The sequence below is a fragment of the Bos indicus x Bos taurus genome, chromosome 16 (genome assembly GCF_003369695.1).
Source record: "Bos indicus x Bos taurus breed Angus x Brahman F1 hybrid chromosome 16, Bos_hybrid_MaternalHap_v2.0, whole genome shotgun sequence".
In the NCBI taxonomy this organism is placed as follows: domain Eukaryota; kingdom Metazoa; phylum Chordata; class Mammalia; order Artiodactyla; family Bovidae; genus Bos; species Bos indicus x Bos taurus.
Genome location: NC_040091.1, coordinates 66,281,169 through 66,300,095, shown reverse-complemented (window position 1 = coordinate 66,300,095; position 18,927 = coordinate 66,281,169). Strand labels below are relative to the sequence as shown.

The 18,927-nt window shown below is 35.9% G+C and overlaps 1 protein-coding gene across 4 annotated transcripts in view; it reads right to left on the bottom strand.

Moving 5' to 3' along the window:
* The window catches only part of HMCN1 (hemicentin 1), a 537,282-nt gene that overhangs the window by 218,477 nt on the left and 299,878 nt on the right, over positions 1-18,927 (bottom strand). For all 4 annotated transcript variants that reach the window (XM_027565583.1, XM_027565584.1, XM_027565586.1 and 1 more), the window contains 7 exons: positions 18,738-18,868; positions 18,425-18,572; positions 15,943-16,069; positions 13,197-13,351; positions 3,145-3,423; positions 2,345-2,626; positions 1,464-1,572 (listed from right to left, as the gene is read on the bottom strand). In XM_027565583.1, the coding sequence (XP_027421384.1) occupies positions 1,464-1,572; positions 2,345-2,626; positions 3,145-3,423; positions 13,197-13,351; positions 15,943-16,069; positions 18,425-18,572; positions 18,738-18,868 (1,231 nt within the window). The remainder of the gene's footprint in view (positions 1-1,463; positions 1,573-2,344; positions 2,627-3,144; positions 3,424-13,196; positions 13,352-15,942; positions 16,070-18,424; positions 18,573-18,737; positions 18,869-18,927) is intronic.

Genomic DNA, 18,927 nt, shown 5'->3' with positions numbered 1-18,927 from the left:
ATAACTGCATTCCTAAGTCATCAACCAACCACTCTATCTATCTTGGAGAAACTACATTTACTAATATATAGTGGACTCATATATTTATATATGTGTACACGTATATTTGGGCTTCCCAAGTGGCGCTAGTGGTGAAGAATCCGCCTGCCTAATGTAGTAGATATAAGAGACACGGATTCAATCCCTGAGTTGCAAAGACTCCCTGGAGAAAGGCATGGCAACCCACTCCAGTATTCATGCCTGGAGAATCCCATGGACAGAGGAGCCTGGCGGGCTACAGTATTTAGGGTCGCAAAGAGTCAGATACAACTGAAGTGACTTAGCACAACACAGAAGAGCATGATATATATATTCTCAATTATGTACTTGCCTAATTCCCCATTTGCTCATTCTAGGAAATAAACTGCAAATCAGGAAAAGAAAAAGTTTAAAAAGAAGTTGGCATATTGCAGGAAACCAAAGAACTATGTGTACAGGTCTTCATTTTTCTATTAATGCCAGGCTACAGAAAGAGGCAAATGCTCCTACCTGTCTCTCACTTCCAATGTTTAGATAACATTAACCAGCAAAACACACACAATCCGAAAACATCTGTAAAACAAAACTCTAAAATCATATGGTATCTTATAAGTTTTAGTTTATCGTGAGTTATCCCTTTCCATTTAGTCTATAGTCATGTGTGTGTGTGCTTAGTCGCTCAGTCACGTCCGACTCTGCGACCCCATGGGCTGTAGCCCACCAGGCTCCTCTGTCCGTGGGATTCTCCAGGTAAGAATACTGGAGTGGGTTGCCATTTCCTCCTCCAGGGGATCGTCCCAACCCAGGGATCGAACCCAGGTCTCCCTCATTGCAAGCAGATTCTTTACTGTCTGAGGCACTAGAGAAGCCCATAATCACGTGTGGAGCTATTTTGTTTCAACAACTAGTTGAGCATCTGTTGTTTGCATATCCCATATCACCTTGGAAATGAAAAGTAAGTAGTCAAGAAATACTTTGTGAATGAAGGAATGAGAAAAAAAAAAATTGGTAGTCATATATTCACGTTAAGTTCCTCTGTTTCCCTAATACTTCTGGTACACTGTTCTAAATTTAGTTGTTCATTAAACATCTCAGTGCTTCAAGAAGATCTGACAGATAGTGCTTAATATTCTGTTTCTATGAACTAAAAATGTAATTTTTAAGAGCGTATAATGAATCCCTCTAATGGAGCAGATTTATGGGCCCTGTGAGTATCAGATAAAAGTTACCTTGCATTGAGTTAGCCAAAAAGCTGATTCAGCTTTCTTCTGCCAAATGAAATCTTTGGCCAACTCACTTAGAGAATACATCTTAATAAAAGAGGTATATAATCAGTATACCTTTATACAATCACTTTTTAGTGACATAGAACCTCTTTCAAAATAGCTCTAAAACTCTCAAATAAAAAAGTGGGAGGTATTTAGAAGACATACCAAAGCCCTTACATGATAGTTGGTGGAGGAGAACCTGTCACTTGACAATCTAGTTCCAGCAAGTTATTGACCATTACAATGAAGTAAGACGTTTCATCTCCTCCTTCTATAGCTGGTGGCACTAGAAAAAAAGAGGGATGAAACATACAAAGAAATGTATACAAGAGAAAATATAGTATCCCATTAAGCAATAATACTAAGTTGTTCTTTAGAAGGCTGTTAAGTATCACAGTCATTTGGTACATGAAGGATACTTGAAATGGACTCTGAGATACATTTTACAATATGCATTTGCCAGGGTCAATAAATATACTTTTGACACACTGTGAATTTTTCTCAGCTAATCTAGCACTATGGCACTGCAGATGCTATGAGAACATAGTTGATTCATATCTTATGTTGTTTATTGTCATAAGAATAAGATAAGATAACCTCAAAAATTGGGCCTGCATTGAAAGTTTCAATTCATAAAGAAAGAGAGACTCAAGCTACATGATGACTTCCCAAGGTCCACAGACTGTTTCTTGTTTAGCAGCGTTCATGACATGTTGTCACTCAATGCACAGATCCTGTCACAGATGTAAAAATGTTTCTCATAGTCCAAGTGAGAGACTGTGCTGTCACTCACTGCAATCAGATATTGTCACAGATGTAAAAATGCATCTATATATTTAAAAGTGTACCTATCAGAATAAGTGGAAGATTTAGGTTGGTTTTTAGATCTTGGGACTCTGGTGGTCAATCCACCATTCAGTAATATGTAGTCCAGAGCTGAAGAGATAACTAAACCTTCTCTAAGACTGTTTGATTATTTCACGAACACAAAAGCATTTCATAAACAAGGCAGGTTGTGCTATGAATATGAGAATACAGGGGGTGGCCTTCTCATTTACCTAAGACATCAACTTCGTATTTGATTTCCTTTTCTCCTGCCACACTCGTAGCCACACATATATACTGTCCCCTATCGACTTCTAGGGCACTTGTGATTTCTAGTTTCTTCCCACCAGCTTCTATGCGGATGTTGTCACTGGCTTTCACAGGTATACCGTCTTTCAACCAGGTTAAAACTGGAGGAGGGTTGCCGGCAGCTTTACACTCCAGGGTCAGTGAATGAGCAACTTTCACTTGCTTATTCAGAGGCTCAGCCAGGTCACCTTCAATCACTGGAGGAACTAGAGGCAGAAAAAAGCAATATTTCAGGCAATTCTTTGGAATCCTAATGAAATAAAGGGGATTTTTCTTTTCACTCACACAGGTTGACTATAGGAACTATAGTCAAACTATAGTCATGTCCCTCCCCCACTAAGCTACTGAGGAAAGAATTTCTTGGTTCTGCTTATCTACTGTTCTAAATATTGTGGGTTACGCTATACCATGTCTGGTTTACAAAGGACAAACTAGAGAGAATGATCTTAGTCCTAAGAACTACTTTACCTTCTCCATAAAAATCAAATGGTCTAGATTCCTAGGAGCCAAAGGCAAATGATTGACTGAATGAATAATCACTTCTTACTAACCTTAGTTTCTTAAAACTTTTTTCCAAATCATGGGACAAATTCTTCCAATTTCAATCCATGAATATAGAAGATAACACAAACCAGCAGGGATTTATCAGTGAACCAACTGGATGTCGGTGTATTAGGAAGCATAGGCAGAAAGCACATAATAAAAACATACGTGTTTTCCTTACCATAGACGTCCACATGGAATGATTTTTCAGCAGTTCCAGCAACATTGGTTACTAGACACTTATATGCTGCTGAATCAGAGACCTGTGCTCGAGGAATATGAAGAAATTGTCCTTTTTCAACATAAAGTGCTTGTGAGCTGGATATGACTGGCTGGCCATCCTTATACCAAGTAATAGCAGGCATCGGAAGTCCTCGTGTTTCACATTCCAGTTTAATTATGCTGTTGATCAAAGCTGACACTTCTGTGGTGACATTCCCTCCTTTAATACTAGGTGGAACTACAAAGGATTTCAGAACACAAACAAGCCTTTTAAGTTTTAGCATCTGCATAAAAGTCTCAAATGAATGCTCCAGATGTTTAAATAATGCAGTAAAATAAATATGAATTAAAGACAATTTGGAAGTCTGTGATTTATCTAGCAATAATTAGTTGCCTGGGGATTCCCTGGTGGCTCAGTGGTAAAGAACCTGCCTGCAAATGCAGGAGATGCAGGATCGATCCCTGAGTCTGGAAGATCCCCTGGAGTAGGAAATGGCAACTCACTCCAGTAGTCTTGCCTGGAGAATCCCATGGACAGAGCAGCCTGGCGGGCTACAGTCCAGGAGGTTGCAAAGAGTCAGATACAACTTAGCAACTAAATGATAATAACAACAATCAGTTGCCTGTCTTGTCAAAACAATCTTCATCACCCTCCTTTTGGGAGTCAGATTTCAGTAAAAGTAGAAACTCAGTTTTCATTTCAGGGGTTCATTTAAGTCCAATAGATCATGTTACTGTAACTAAGAAAGTCATGTTTAACAAACAAAGCAGAACAAAAATAAATCCCACTTAAAGTAAATACAGTAAGTTTGAAATCAGGCCAAGAGAGCAAAAATGTCAGATGAGGTACAACTGCATGCCCTTTCCCCTGGAAATACAAAAGGTCTAAGTGCTTTTAGAACCCAGCTACTGGTAAGAACTGTAGAATCTAACTTTTGCTTACTTTTTTTTTTTTTTTCTTTTCAAACCACAGAGAGTTCATTCACTAAACTATATTCATCTAATTGGTTGCATGTGTATCTTCCATAATTCAGCAGCCACATGCCTGGCCTCTCACACCACATGAGGACTGTGCTGCTGGAAAAACAACGCCACTGGCTCAAGCCCTGCTATATACTCTGAACACAATCATGTCAAGATTCTGCTATCATTCCAATAGTTTAAGAGAAATCAAATGGCATGTGCCTGAATTCGAGTGTCTTATTTTTTCTACATAAACTTTTATGGTAGAATATTTTTCTTATGGGACGAAAGTTATGAGTTTTGGAAGCACAATCACAGAGGTAGAGTGCCATTCTCATCAACTGTATCAAGGGTACACACCATCAATATGCCATCAATATGCCATCAGTGATATGGCATATCACCGATGATGTTGACCTTCATCATCTGGTTTAGGTAGAGTTTGCTATGTTTCTCCACTGGAAAGTTAGTCTCTTTGCCCTTTGGAAAAGAATCACTCTTCCCAGCCCACAGGTATTGGGTGGGGAGCTATGTTCTACTTCCTTGAGAGGGGGAGACTACCTACATAATTTTTTTGGAATTCTCTGTATGGGAGATTTGTCTCTCATCCCCACTTTATCTATTTCTATCAATATAGACTCATGGAGACTTATTATACTTTGAGTAAAATCCAACACTACATTATTTTATTGTTCAAATTTTTCCAGTTATGGCCACTGAGAACAATTCCAATTGACCCTACCTAAGCCCCTTTGACATACATCACATTATTTTAGTACTTTCTTGTTTCCTGCTCCTACTACAGGCTCCAGGCTCATCTATATTTTCCCTGCCGCAGCCCTACAAGTAACTATTTCTCCTAGAAGCTCTGGTTCTTTTTAGTGGAAAAGAATATTAGAAAACAATATCTGAATCTATGTGAAATTCCTTAATGTTTTCTGGTAATTGTTCTTAGAACCAGTTTATAGTGACAAACATTCACATACACATTTTTTCTCACACATAAATGAAGGCAAGATCTAGTATCCAGGCATCCCTCGTTTTATTGCACTTTGACTTACTGTCCTTTGCAGACATTGTATTTTTCACAAACTGAAGGTCTGTGGCAACCCTGCATTGAGTAAGTGTACTGGCACTATTTTTCCAAAAGCATTTGCTTACTTGCCATCTCCATCACATTTTGGTAGTTCTATCAGTGTTTCAAGCCTTTTCATTTTTATTATATTTGTGGAGAGCTTTGATCAGTGATTTTAATGTGACTGCTATGACTTGCTAAAGACTCAGATGATAGTATTTTTTAGCAATAAAGTATTTTTTAAAATTAAGTTTTAAGACATAATACTTTTGTACATCTAATAGACAGGGAAACTAAAAAAAAAAAGTGTGTGACTCACTTTATTGCCATATTTATTGTGGTGGTCTGGAACCAAACATGCAATATCTCAGATGTATTCCTGCACTGTGAGGTGAATTTGATGGTAGAAGAATTTTTCTATAAAGTAATTTACTATACAGATCAGGGCAGCAGCTCACAAGCCAAGCATGGAGATGCTGAACCAAGTGTAGATTTTACATTTTTAAACAACTGGAAAAAAAGCAAAATAATAATATTTTGTGACATGTAAAAATTATATGAAATTCCAACTTCAATGCCCATTAAGTTTTATTGGAATAGTCATGTTCATTTGCTTGGGTACTGTCTATGGCTACTTTTACTTCTACAACGACCAAGTTAAATTATTGCAATAAATACCAAATATGGTGCTCTCACTGCTTCTCACTGTTGTTCAGCTCACCATAAATTTCAGTGACACAGTTACAACCCAATAGCATTTGAAGTGCCACAAATATCACCATACCATGATATTTTATTTTATCTTTATTACCAGTGCATATGCCTTACATCAAAACATTGAAAATAAAAGAGAGAAAAATGGGCTTTTACAATTATGTAAAGTTTAAAAATAAAATAAAATTTTAAAAAAAATGTAACATTTTTAAAGCGCAGCACATTGTAGATTATTCTGTTCTTAAGTTCAATGGAAAAGCACTCAATTTATTTTTTAATAACAGTATAGCTGTTTTGAAAAAATATAGTGTTATTAAAATCAGTGTATACTAACTTTACAAGACTAAGCAGTCATCACAATATTTCCCACTCAAAGAAAGATAACAGATAAATTAATTAAAAAAATGGAATGTTTCCTTAAGCAGAATTTCTTCACAAAGATAAAAAGTCAAAATGAGCCTATAATTTAAGCTTCTTAGTGGCTCATTTGTTAGCCAAGGAAGGAAAGCCTTTAATTTAAGAGTGATTTAAGTATAATAAATCAAGAATGATTGCATTAGCAAAGAACTGTGTCTAATCAGTTTGTTTAAGACTATTAGATTTTCCATAGGAATAATTGCTTGAAGAGTTGAGAACATTGACAACATTAATAATTTTATTTAAAGGGACTTTTCTGAACAATATTCTTGGCTCTTAACACATTGACAGATGTTGTTGATACTGCTTCGTTGTCTTTTATTTGATGAGTCAATGCCATGTTTGAATATACTGAAGAATTGGCCCCTAAGAATAGCCTGCATGGAACTGCAGATAAAAATAGTTTCAAAGAAGTTGAAAAAACATTAATTGATTACAGTCTGAAGTGGAATCTGTTAAGATGTGCTATAACTGACAGTGATAAAAAATACCATTAGTTTAGAGAAATTTACTAAGGTTATTAGAGAAATTTACAAGGCTTATTAAAATGTAAGGTTTTAAAAGTCTATCTTTATTCTTTGTAGTATTAATCAGCAAGCACTTGTGTAAAACATTCATGAGTTATTGAGCCAGTACTGTCCTTGGTGTATCTTACTCGCTCTTATGAACTTAAATACCATCAGTTCCATGAATTTTTGTCAGAATTAAAAAGTGAATATACTGAATTATCCTAACTTATAGCAGTTTAATGTCTTAATGGTGGAAAAGTTACATTTTAATTTTTTGAGCTTAGTACTAAGACTGAATTTTCTTTGAATGAGAATTGTTCTCAAACACCATTATTGCCTGTTGAATGGCTATGGAACTTAGTTTTACTACAAACGTGACAATGTTTCTTAATAAATTCAACCTAAAATTATCCAACAAAATCAGCTCTTAAATATAAAATCTATATTGCTGATAGTCATTCTGTTGTTTGAATCATAAGTAATCACAAGTGGCTCTATGAATTTTCCACTCTGTCAAACAAAACTTAGATCTTGATTTCCCTACAAATTTGCAATGAATATATTTTCTGAACTCAACATTCAGTTTCAATAACATTTGTCAGACTTTGATGCAAATGCAGAATAACTTCCACATTTAAAGTTCATATACCTCTGAAAACGAGGTCCTTCCATCTAACCCTCAATTGTAATTGATTAGCTGGTTAGCAGAATAGGAGGGTGAAAGTCAAATATTGAGAGAATATAACAGAATTCTACAAGTGCCTTTCAAGTAATGAATATAATCAATTAAATCATGTTTGTGAAATGACATTAGTATTTGAATATCTATTTCCATGAAAAGACAGTTTCAAAGACGAAATACATAAAATCTCATTAAAGTATTAACAGATGAACATCTGAATTCAACTTTGGTGATAGTAATCATTAACTTTGAACTCTCATGAAAATGTTATCCTTCCAAAGGAACTCCATTCTCTTTAGTAGACTTGTATTACAACATATTTTACAATTTTTATAATTACCAGACAGAATACCAAACAATTGGTAGATATTTATTTCTATTTTTTTTGTAAATACCTACATAATATCATTGATTTTCTCACAGTCTGAAAAACCTAAAATATTTTCCAACTTTGTTGTTGTTCAGTCGCTCAGTTGTGTCTGACTGCAACCCCGTGGACTGCAGCACGCCAGGCCTCCTTGTCCCTCACTATCTCCTGGAGTTTGCCCAAGTTCATGTCCATTGAGTCACTGATGCTATATAAAGATCTCATCCTCTGCTGCCCTCTTCTCCTTTTGCCTTCTATCTTTCCCAGCATCAGGCTCTTTTCCAATGAGTCAGCTGTTCATATCAGGTGGCCAAAGTATTGGAGCTCAGTCTTTCCAATGAGTATCCAGGGTTGATCGATTTCCTTTAGGACTGACTGGTTCAAACTCCCTACAGTCCAAGGGACTCTTAAGAGTCTTCTCTAGCACCACAATTTGAAAGCATCAATTCTTCAGTGCTCAGCCTTCTTTATGGTCCAACTCTCACAACCATACATGACTACTGAAAAGAATATAGCTTTGACTATATGGACCATTGTTGGCAAAGTAATGTCTTTGCTTGTAACTCATTCGGCTTGGTATTTTGCATGATGTACTTTGCATATAAGTTAAATAAACAGGGTGACAATTTACAGCCTTGACATAATCCTTCCCCAGTTTTGAACCAGTTAGTTGTTACAAATAAGGTTCTAACTGTTGCTTCTTGACCTGCATATAGATTTCTCACGAGGCAGGTAAGGTGGTCTGGTATTCCCATCTCTTTAAGAATTTTCCACAGTTTGCTGTGATCCACACAGTCAAAGGCTTTGGCATAGTTGATGAAGCAGATGTAGATATTTCTCTGGAATTTCCTTGCTTTCTCTATGATCCAACGAATGTTGGCAATTTGATCTCGAGTTTCTCTGCCTTTTCTAAACCCAGCTGGTACATCTAGACGTTCTCAATTCAAGTAATGCTTAGGCCCAGCTTGAAGGATTTTGAGCATAATCCTACTAGCATGGAAAATGAATGCAATTGCATGGTAGTATGAAGATTCTTTAGCACTGCTCTTCATTGCTATTGGGATGAAAACTGACCTTTTCCAGTCCTGTGGCCGTTGCTGAGTTTTCCAAATTTGCTGGAATATGGAATGCAGAAGTTTAACAGCATCATCTTTTAGGATTTGAAACAGCTCAGCTGGAATTCCATCACCCCTCACTAGCTTTGTTCATAGTGATGTTTCCTAAGGCCCACTTGACTTCACACTCCAGGATGTCTGGCTCTCGGTGAGTGACCATATCATCATGGTTATCCCAGTCATTAAGACCTTTTTTTGTATAGTTCTTCTGTGCATTCTTGCCAGCTCTTCTTAATCGCTTCTGCCTCTGTTAGGTCCTTACTGTTTCTATCATTTGTTGTGCACATTCTTACATGAAATTTTCTTGGAGAGATGTCTAGTCTTTGCCATTCTGTTGTTTTTCTCTATTTCTTTGCACCGTTTATTGAAGAGGGCCTTCTTATCTCTCCTTGAAATTCTTTGGAACTCTGCATTCATTGAGTTGCATATATCTTTCCCTTTCTCCCTTGCGTTTTAGCTTCTCTTATTTCCTCAGCTATTTGTAAAGCCTCCTCAGACAACCACTTTGCCTTCTTACATTTCTTTTTCTTGGGATGGTTTTGGTCACTGCCTCTTGTACAATGTTACGAAACTCTGTCCATAGTTCTTCAGGCATTCTGTCTATCATATTTAATTCTTTGAATCTAATCATCAATAGGTAAATCTACCTATTTACCATCTTGCCCTTTATAAAAAAGGTTTGTCAAGTTCTGCTATAAATAATTAGTTAATATAAATTCAAGCTACCATTTTTAAATCTTAAGAAAGAATATTTACTCAGACTTTAAATTTTAATTTCAGCCTATTGATATTAATCTGGAAATGTATATCAATTTTATGGCTCAAATTGTCTAAATAAACTGGCTAGCCTAATTAGTTGGATGATACCTTAATGAAGTCAAGAACATAGGTTCAAACAACCCCTTACCCTCCATGAATGTTTTACAAAGGAATATCACTTGTACTGAAAAGGGTTTGTTTAAAAAGTTTTTATTTATGAATTGAGAAAAATTACTCAAAAAACATTTCTAGCTGACAGCAGAACAATATACCATCTACTGTTTAAATTTCCCAGATAAATATTTCTTCCTGCTTCAATTTAATTCACATATACTTTTCTGAGTCCTGTACTTCTGTTTGAGTAAAGGTGTTACAGGTAAATGCTATGAATCCATTGTACATTAAAATGTACCATGTATATACACTCAAAAACTTTTATACCATTTGGGGAAATTCTCAGATCTGAAACTTATCCATGATTAAGTTAAAAATCTTCACCTCAAACTACTAGCTATGAATTTGCACAATCTCCCCATAGGTTATTAAATGCTCATTTATTTCCTTTTCCTTTTCACATTAATTTCCCCCCATATCTTTTATTTTTCACTCATATTTTCTCTCCATTTCTTTCCTTATTCAGGCAAAATGTGCATTTCTGCTTTTCAGGTACATCAGATCCACCTGCTTTATCCTCACATAAAATGAATGAATTAGCTGCGGTGAGAAACACATTCTCAACCTGAGATCTATATTAGCATTTCTCACAGTTCATCCAAGTATGGTATATGTTTCATTTATTCTTATAAATAAAAACATTTTCGCAAGTGAAATAAAATAAGCTTAAGCTTACACACTCAGAGGTGTAGACAAGCTTGCCTGAGAAGAAATGGTATTATTTCCTGAATTATAATACTTAAAATTTCAGTGTTACAACCCCTTTCATCTCTGACAATCTCAGAAGGTTTAATCATTCATTACAGAGTCCTCTCTTCTGTGCCTGAGGGCATGATACTGAATGAACAAGAGGATCTGAAATGAAAGGATCCAAGTCCTATGGAAGTAGGAGTCCCATTGAATCACCACAAGTATTCATCACAGACTTTGGCAACAACACAACAATGTAGAGAAGACTACCCAAGAGCTTAAGGGAGATATTGCACCTATTGTTTAAAAGCCTGGTTCTGGTAGGAGGCCAGTGGTAGCAACAGTACTTCTGTTTAACTTGGATGCCTATAGAGCTCATTTTTCAGTAACATTACTGTGCTTTGGAGGACATGTCTATTCAAGACTAATTTCTTCCACACGCTTCTATTTATAGACAGAAATGATTTAAAAGCCTGTATTAAGTAAAATCTTTGATTCAAGAAAGCTATTCAAACATTGTATAAAGACAACTAACATTAAAAAGGAGATCTGCAATTCAGTGAGGTTATACAGAAATCAAGCTATATTCTATATACTTCAAGCGGCAAGACAATAGAATAGTAAGTAGATAATAAAAGTTAGACACAACTTAGCAACTAAACAACCACCAAACATATTTATTGAAGTTTCACTGTAAGCCAGGCAATACGTGTAAAGTATCCAGCAACTTATCCTTACAATTTCATTATTTAGTTCAGTTCAGTTCAGTCGCTCAGTCGTGTCCGACTCTTTCGACCCCATGAACTGCAGCACGCCAGGCCTCCCTGTCCATCACCAACTCCCGGAGTTCACCCAAACTCAAGTCCATCCAGTCAGTGATGCCATCCAGCCATCTCATCCTCTCTCGTCCCTTTCTCCTCCTGCCCAGGTGCTATTATTATCCCCATTTTAGAAATGAGGAACTGAAGCTCAGAGGGGTTAGACAATTTGTTCAAAGTTGCAAAGCTAGTAAATGATGTAAGTTGGATCTGAACCCAAGTTGGCTTACCTCAGAAGCCCAAGTTCTTATTGATGACCAAACAATCACTGTCCAACAGAAATACAATGACCATATATATAATTTAAAATTTTCCAATAGTCACATTAAAAACTATGAAAATGACACATTTTACTTAGTTCAATATATTTAAAATATCATTTCAGATGATAAAATTATTACTTAAGAATTTTCCTTTATATTTTCATATTAGGTTTGTCTTTGAGATCTTTCCTGGTAGCTTAGCAGTAAAGAATCTGCCCGCACTGGAGGACATGTGAGTTTGATCTCTGTGTCAGGAAGATTCCCTGGAGAAGGGAATGGCTACCCACTCCAGTATTGCTGCCTGGGAAATCCCGTGGTGGGCAGAGGAGCCTGGCGGACTACAGTCCATGCAGTTGCAAAAGAGTCAGACACAACTTTGTGACTCCACAACATTTTATATTTACAGCCTGTCTCAATTTGAACTAGCCACATTTCCAGTGCTCAGCAGTCAACTCTAGCTGATGGTTACCCTACTGAAAAGTTTGTCACTAGACAATTTATTCACTGAGCAAATATTTCTTGAGAGCTACTGTATGCCTGTGTGCATGCTATCAGACATTAGAGAACATGCAAAGCAAGGTCCTTCTGAAGTTTACTCTCCTTGGTGAGAAACAGCAAATAAGTAAATAAACCCATAATTAAGCAATTAAACTATCAAACAGTGATCGGTGCTCTAAGGAAAACTAGGACAATGGAATAGAGTCATTCTGGGATTGCTCTGGATTGGGAAGATCCTGCAGAAGTTTCTGAGGCATCTGAACTTCGCCTGAGTGTCATATGCTACAGAAAGAAGACAGTGCAGGGAGCAGAGCCACCAATAAGCATGACTGACCTGATGAGTTCTACTCCTTTCTATGGTGTAATTCTTTGTGCCTGCAACAGAATAATCAAATACCTTCCATGGCTCCTGGCATAAAAATAAAATGACTTTAGCAGTCATCTTCCTCAGAGGATATTGAAAGTTTTAGTGAAACAAGGGCTACATACCTCTGATGGGGACTTAACTGAAAGAAAATAACAGCACTGCTTAAAATATTTAAATTATTATCATGCGGTCTGAAGAAAGGCCAAGATAGAATGAAAATAGAATAACTGACTTGGTTGCATACTATCAACTTCATTTTATTTCATGCACCTCTACTCTTTTTAGAGCTCTTTAAAAACCTCTCTAGGTACACAGACATTTAACTTATCTTACACTAACAAATAAGGGAATACCTGACCTCTTAAGTGAGATCATATGAAAATCACTAGACCCTGAAGAAATACAAACTCAATGATAAAATGCATTAAAATTGGATACAATGTTCTAGCTTAAAACAGAAGAAGATAGGCTTTTTCCCTTGAAGTACCATTTAAAATTATTTTGCATTGAATAAAAGAGCAGTTAACAGAGTCAACCCTGATTTTCAATGTATAATGAGAACTATAATAATAGTAGAAAGCATAAGAAAGTCACACTTACTATAGATTGTCAGTTTTATATCCTTGGCTTGTTTGCCAGCTGCATTGGACACAGAACACTGGTAGCGTCCCTTGTCACTTCTTCGTGCATTCTTTAAATGTAAAACTTGTCCTCTGTCTAGAATTTCAATATTAGGGTCTCCCAAAAATAAAGGCCTAGAAAAAATACAATTTTATTCTATGGATCCATTTTCATTTTCCTAAACATTTTCTGTTTTATTAATCACAACAGAAATCATTAAGTTGTATGAGTTTAAAAACAAAATAGATCAAAGTTGAATTTTTTAGTAGGAATCTAAAAAATGCAATGATATGATTAAGTACTCCTGTTCAGAAGAGTGGGATTATTAAATCACGTTATTAATGAAAGTTAATTATCACTTTGAGATGAAAGATTCTTCCTTTTAAACTTAAATTGTTGAACAGTAATAATAAAATATTTTATTTCATTCATTCACCACCCCCTCTCCTTTTTAAATTTATATAGATAGTTTTTCTTTTCTGAATGATGGTGGAAAATTTAAGTGTATAGGAGCTTCAAGCCAAGCAATATTACTTGTACACTAATATTATAATACCTGGAAAAATATTCGCAATATATAGTTATTACTAACTAAAGACAATGAGGTCAAGTTTCCTAATAAGTAGGTATTATAATAAATATGAATGCTTTCATAATCATTAATACTGAAAGATATTTATCCCAAAGGTAGTTCATATACATTTGCCAAGGAGTCTTTTTCCACTATTCAGTCATTTACCAACTACTATTATGTGACTGCTTTACGTTTGGTAGCAGCTTTATTTAATACTTAAAACATCATGGTTATTAAAGTCTATGATATCTTAAGAGTCATACCTTTAAAATCCCACTGATATTCTTTCAGGAAGACCTATATCTGGTTTTTAAAAAGCTGCAGGGAATTTGCCACATGATAAATGAATGCAGTCACTATTAAGACTACAAGATTAAAGAAAACACATTAAATTTTCTGCGGCAGCATCCCTTACTATTCCTTGGTATGACACTTTGTTTGAAGTTCCCTAAAACTGACAGAATCAAGTTCCTTACTTTAATGTATTCTGTTTAAAGAAGTGGAATACTTGATAATGCTACTCAAATTTAAGCAACTTTAAAACTTTCACTGATTGATCACTATGCAAGTTTCATAAAAATGGAAACAAAAAAAGCATTATAATAAGGAAAGGTCTTCTTGGTTTATTGCCCCAACGTGAGTCTTTCCTCTTAACATTGTCAGTTTGTGTTCTTTCACAGATTTTTCTAAACCTTTTCACTCATAAACGTGTTGCTAAAGGAATCTCAAGTTGTTATACATAAATGGCATTGTATTATTGTTCTATTTTTCTTTTAACTTGACAATAGCTACGGAGATAATTTTGGTACCTATAGCTTGATTTTCTTTTTAATTGCTGTTCAGTGTTTCACAATATGACAACGCTGTATGTCACCTATCCATTCTCCCAAGGTCAAGCTTTAAGCAGTTTTCACTTTCTGCCATCATTGTTTCAGAGAGAATTAACACACAAGCCTTCCTGTGGAACAGACAATTGACTTCCCTTTCCTAGACAATGGAAGTATAACTGCTGTATTAGAGCACATGAACATTTAAATTTTAATTGATATCAACAAATTGGCTTTCAGAGTACTAATTTATTAATACCTTGTTCCATCAGAGTATTATATCCTAACCTACCAAACTATAAGACAACAACTGATATTTTTCAAACTTCTATTTTTTTGCCAAACTGATCTATGAAAAACAAAGTCACGTTATTTTTGCTTACCTTCTCCAAATTATTGAAGGTGAACATCTTTTAAAACATTTATTGCTTAACTATATAACTTTCTAATTGCCTGTTTATACCCTCCATACATTTTCCTATGTTGTCTTTCTTGACATATAAAAACATTTTATACAATCCTTTGTTTCATACACTGCAAATCTTTACCTTTTGCTACTTAAGTCTTAGACACCTACTTTCAGAAATTATAAAAATACACAAACTGTGACCATGCTGTAATAAATAAGCTCTCATGAGCAATACAAATCATTGCACCTATTATCAATGTGGGCAAACCTCAGCAGCCCTTGAACTTGAAGTCTGGGGAACATTTAATTGCTCTTTAGGGGGTGTTCTTTTTGCCCATATAGTAAACTAGCTTAAGTATTTATCTTGATGTTATGAGCAAATTTCATTTTTTAATAATGCACAAAATTCCATGTAAACACAAGATTAGTTCTTTATTTGGATCTTGTATTTTTTCATTTGTTGCTCTTCATGTATATTTGTGCTTAGTTGCTTCAGTTGTGTTCAACTCTTTGCAACCCTATGGACTGTAGCCTGCCAGGCTCCTTTGTCCATTGGGATTCTCCAGGCAAGAATACTGGAGTGGGTTACCATGCCCTCTTGCAGGGGATCTTCCCGACCCAGGAATCGAACCGGGCACTCCTGCCTTGCAGGCGGATTCTTTACCAACTGAGCTATCAGGAAAGCCCTTGCATATATTCAGTGTATAACAAATTGAATTTCTCCATGTCTCTAAAATAAATTCCTAGCATTTATAAAGCATCTTATAATTCATAAATTTGAGACTATTTTTGAATATTGCTTTTCCTTCATGTTCACTTAAAACACTCTAGGTGGTAAGATAATTAAGAGGGAGAAAATCCACATCTATTTACAAACAGCTGGACTCTTGCAACAAATATAGAAAAAATACTCACTTGCCATCTTTTAACCAGCGAATAACAGGAAAGGGGGTGCCTTTCACCCGGCATTCAAGGGTGGTATTCTGGTTCAGGACAACTGAGACTTCACCAGGGGAACCAGCACCTATTATGGTGGGCGGGACTTAAACATAGATATTTTATCATGAAAATCTACGACTTAGCAAAAAGAGTAGAGGAGGGAGAGAAGATAATGATTTCTATAATATTTCAACAAGTTTTAATGTCAACAAGAAAATATTATGCAATAATCCCTCTTCATATCACATCTGTAGACCCAAATATCAAATTTAAATATAGGAACACATTCATGAAAGATCTGACAGCAGAAAATTACTTGGAAGAATTGTGGTAATAAAGAATTCATTTTGAGCAACATTAAATCAACACACAAAAGGAGTTTAGAATATAAATGAGCAGTGAAGCTCATATAATGAAATTTACTATGGTTATCCATTTAAAATAATGAATGACATAGTCAACGACAATCTGATAATGTTCAAATTCTACATATTATGCCATAGTGCTGTTTGAAATATACTACCCTTTTCTCTTTTAAAGGCCTCCTATGCTAAAATTGCACGTCAGATAAAATGTTAAAAGATTCACATTATATTCCATGTGAAAAGGTGCTAGTTTTTATTCTTAGAATTATCAAGCATATTAAAGAGTTCCCATAAACTTCTCTGATCTTCAAATCCTCCCTTCACATCCTGTTATGGTGATTAACCATCATCTGCAGAGCTGTGTGTTGTACTGTGCTTAGCCGCTCAGTCATGTCCAATTCTTTGGGACCCCAAGAACTGTGTAGCTCGCCAGGCTCCTCTGTCCATGGGGATTCTCCAGGCAAGAATACTGGAGTAGGTAACCATGTCCTCTTCCAGGGGATCTTCCCAACCCAGGGATTAAACCTAGGTCTCCCGCACTGCAGGATTTTTTTTTACCATCTGAGGCTCCAGGGAATGCCACTAAAAGGTATCAATGCCGGGAGGGGCGGGTGGTGATCAAATTTGTTTTAAGACCATGCTGGCTTCCAAATGAAGATCAGATTCCAGTGGCAAAGAGTGGATGAAGTGGACTTGTTAGGAGGCTATTACATTAATTCAGTTTATAATTGATATGGGTTAAGAAGCAGACTTAACAGGATGTAGACAAATTCACAGAGTTGGGCAGAGGGAGTTAGGAAGAATCGGGGCCAGGTTGTGGCAGAAGCAGTGGTACTGACGGTCACTATGATGTGGGTCACTGAAGGTGACCAGAACAGACATTTACTGAGACCTTTCTGAGTGACTTCCCTGGTGGCTCAGACTGTAAAAGCGTCTGCTTACAATGTGGGAGACCTGGGTTCAATCCCTGGCTCAGGAAGATCCCCTGGAGAAGGAAATGGCAACCCACTCCAGTATTCTTGCCTGGAAAATCCCATGGATGGAGAAACCTGGTAGGCTACACTCTATGGGGTCGCAAAGAATCAAACATGACTGAGCAACTTCATTTTCTTTCTTTCTGTTCTCTATGTAACTAAGATATTGAGCCAAAGATATTGAGCTAAAAAAGCCAAGATACTGTGGAGGAGATTAGACATACAGCCTGAGGGCTCAGAAAAGAAGTCTGAGTTGGAGATAAAAATGTGGAAGTCATCAGCACACAGAGAGTAGTAAATCATGAGAGTAAATGAGTACCAAGAGAAATAATGCCAATGAGACTGATAATAGAAAGATTACTTTGTTTTTGTAGCTGATACTTATAGATAATAATGGTAATTTTGGTAGAGGAATGCAAAGTACTTCAGGCTTTGACAACACTTATGAGACAGAATTTTTATGTTATAACAGTTTATGAATGATCATAAACTGCATTAGAATTAACACAGGATCATCCCCAGACCTCATTTCCACTCTAGACTTACAAATCATATGTCCTTTGATGAGCAAAATATTGAACATGAAGGGAGTCATTTTATCACAAAGTGAACTTTAATCAGCAAAAATAATTTCACAAGCTAAACTTATGAAAATTTTAATTTATGATTAGGATTCAAACATTTTAAATATTTTAAACACCAATTTATTACAGTTTCAGCCTGTTCTCAGAATTCTCCCCACTTAATTAGAATTAGGGCTGAGGTAATTTAGTTACAGAAATTATTCAGAATGCAGAGGAGGGTGAATTTGTTACATTTATCAGTTCAAGTACAACCCAGGAGCTTCAGGAGAGGTCAGCAAATGAATGAATTTTACCTGCATTATCCTCTATAGTTACCTCCCAAAGAATTTCCTGACCGCCTCAATAGAGAAACTGACAAGAACAGTAATTTATTATTTTATGTATAAGACAGTACCATGTACCCAAAGACAAAAATAATAAGAGTAAAATGGATATTTCTATCAAATTTTCATCTCTTTAACTCTTTAATACAGTCAGTGCTATGCTATATAAAACACATCCGAATCATAGTTTTTTAAAAGAATATTTTCCTTACCTAGCACATCAATGTTAAAATGCTTTTGAGAAGTGCCTGCAACATTAACTGCTTTACAGGAATATCCTCCTGCATCCTCTGGAGAGGTTCTGAAGAGCTTTAATATCTTCCCATTGTTTACAATCTGAATACTGCTGCTCTCAGTCACCTTTTAAGACCAAAAGGGTCAATGTTATTTCCAATCCCAATAAAAATGCCTAATTAAAATTTGAAGCAAAAATTTTATATTGCTATTAATAAGACAGTCACATCTGAATGATTAATTTCAGAGGCACAGGCAAAGATGTACGCATATTTGGACATCTCCATTTACCTGAACGTCATCTTTATACCACATAATGATGGGAGATGGAGTACCTTCAACTTCACAAAAGAGACTGGTTGGCTGGTTGACCAACACGGACACATTTGTTACTTGTTCTTTATCTTTAATTACTGGAGGAACTGCAAAAAGTGAGGAACTGTAGTTAGTTTAAAATAAATATTATATATAGTTCCTTTAC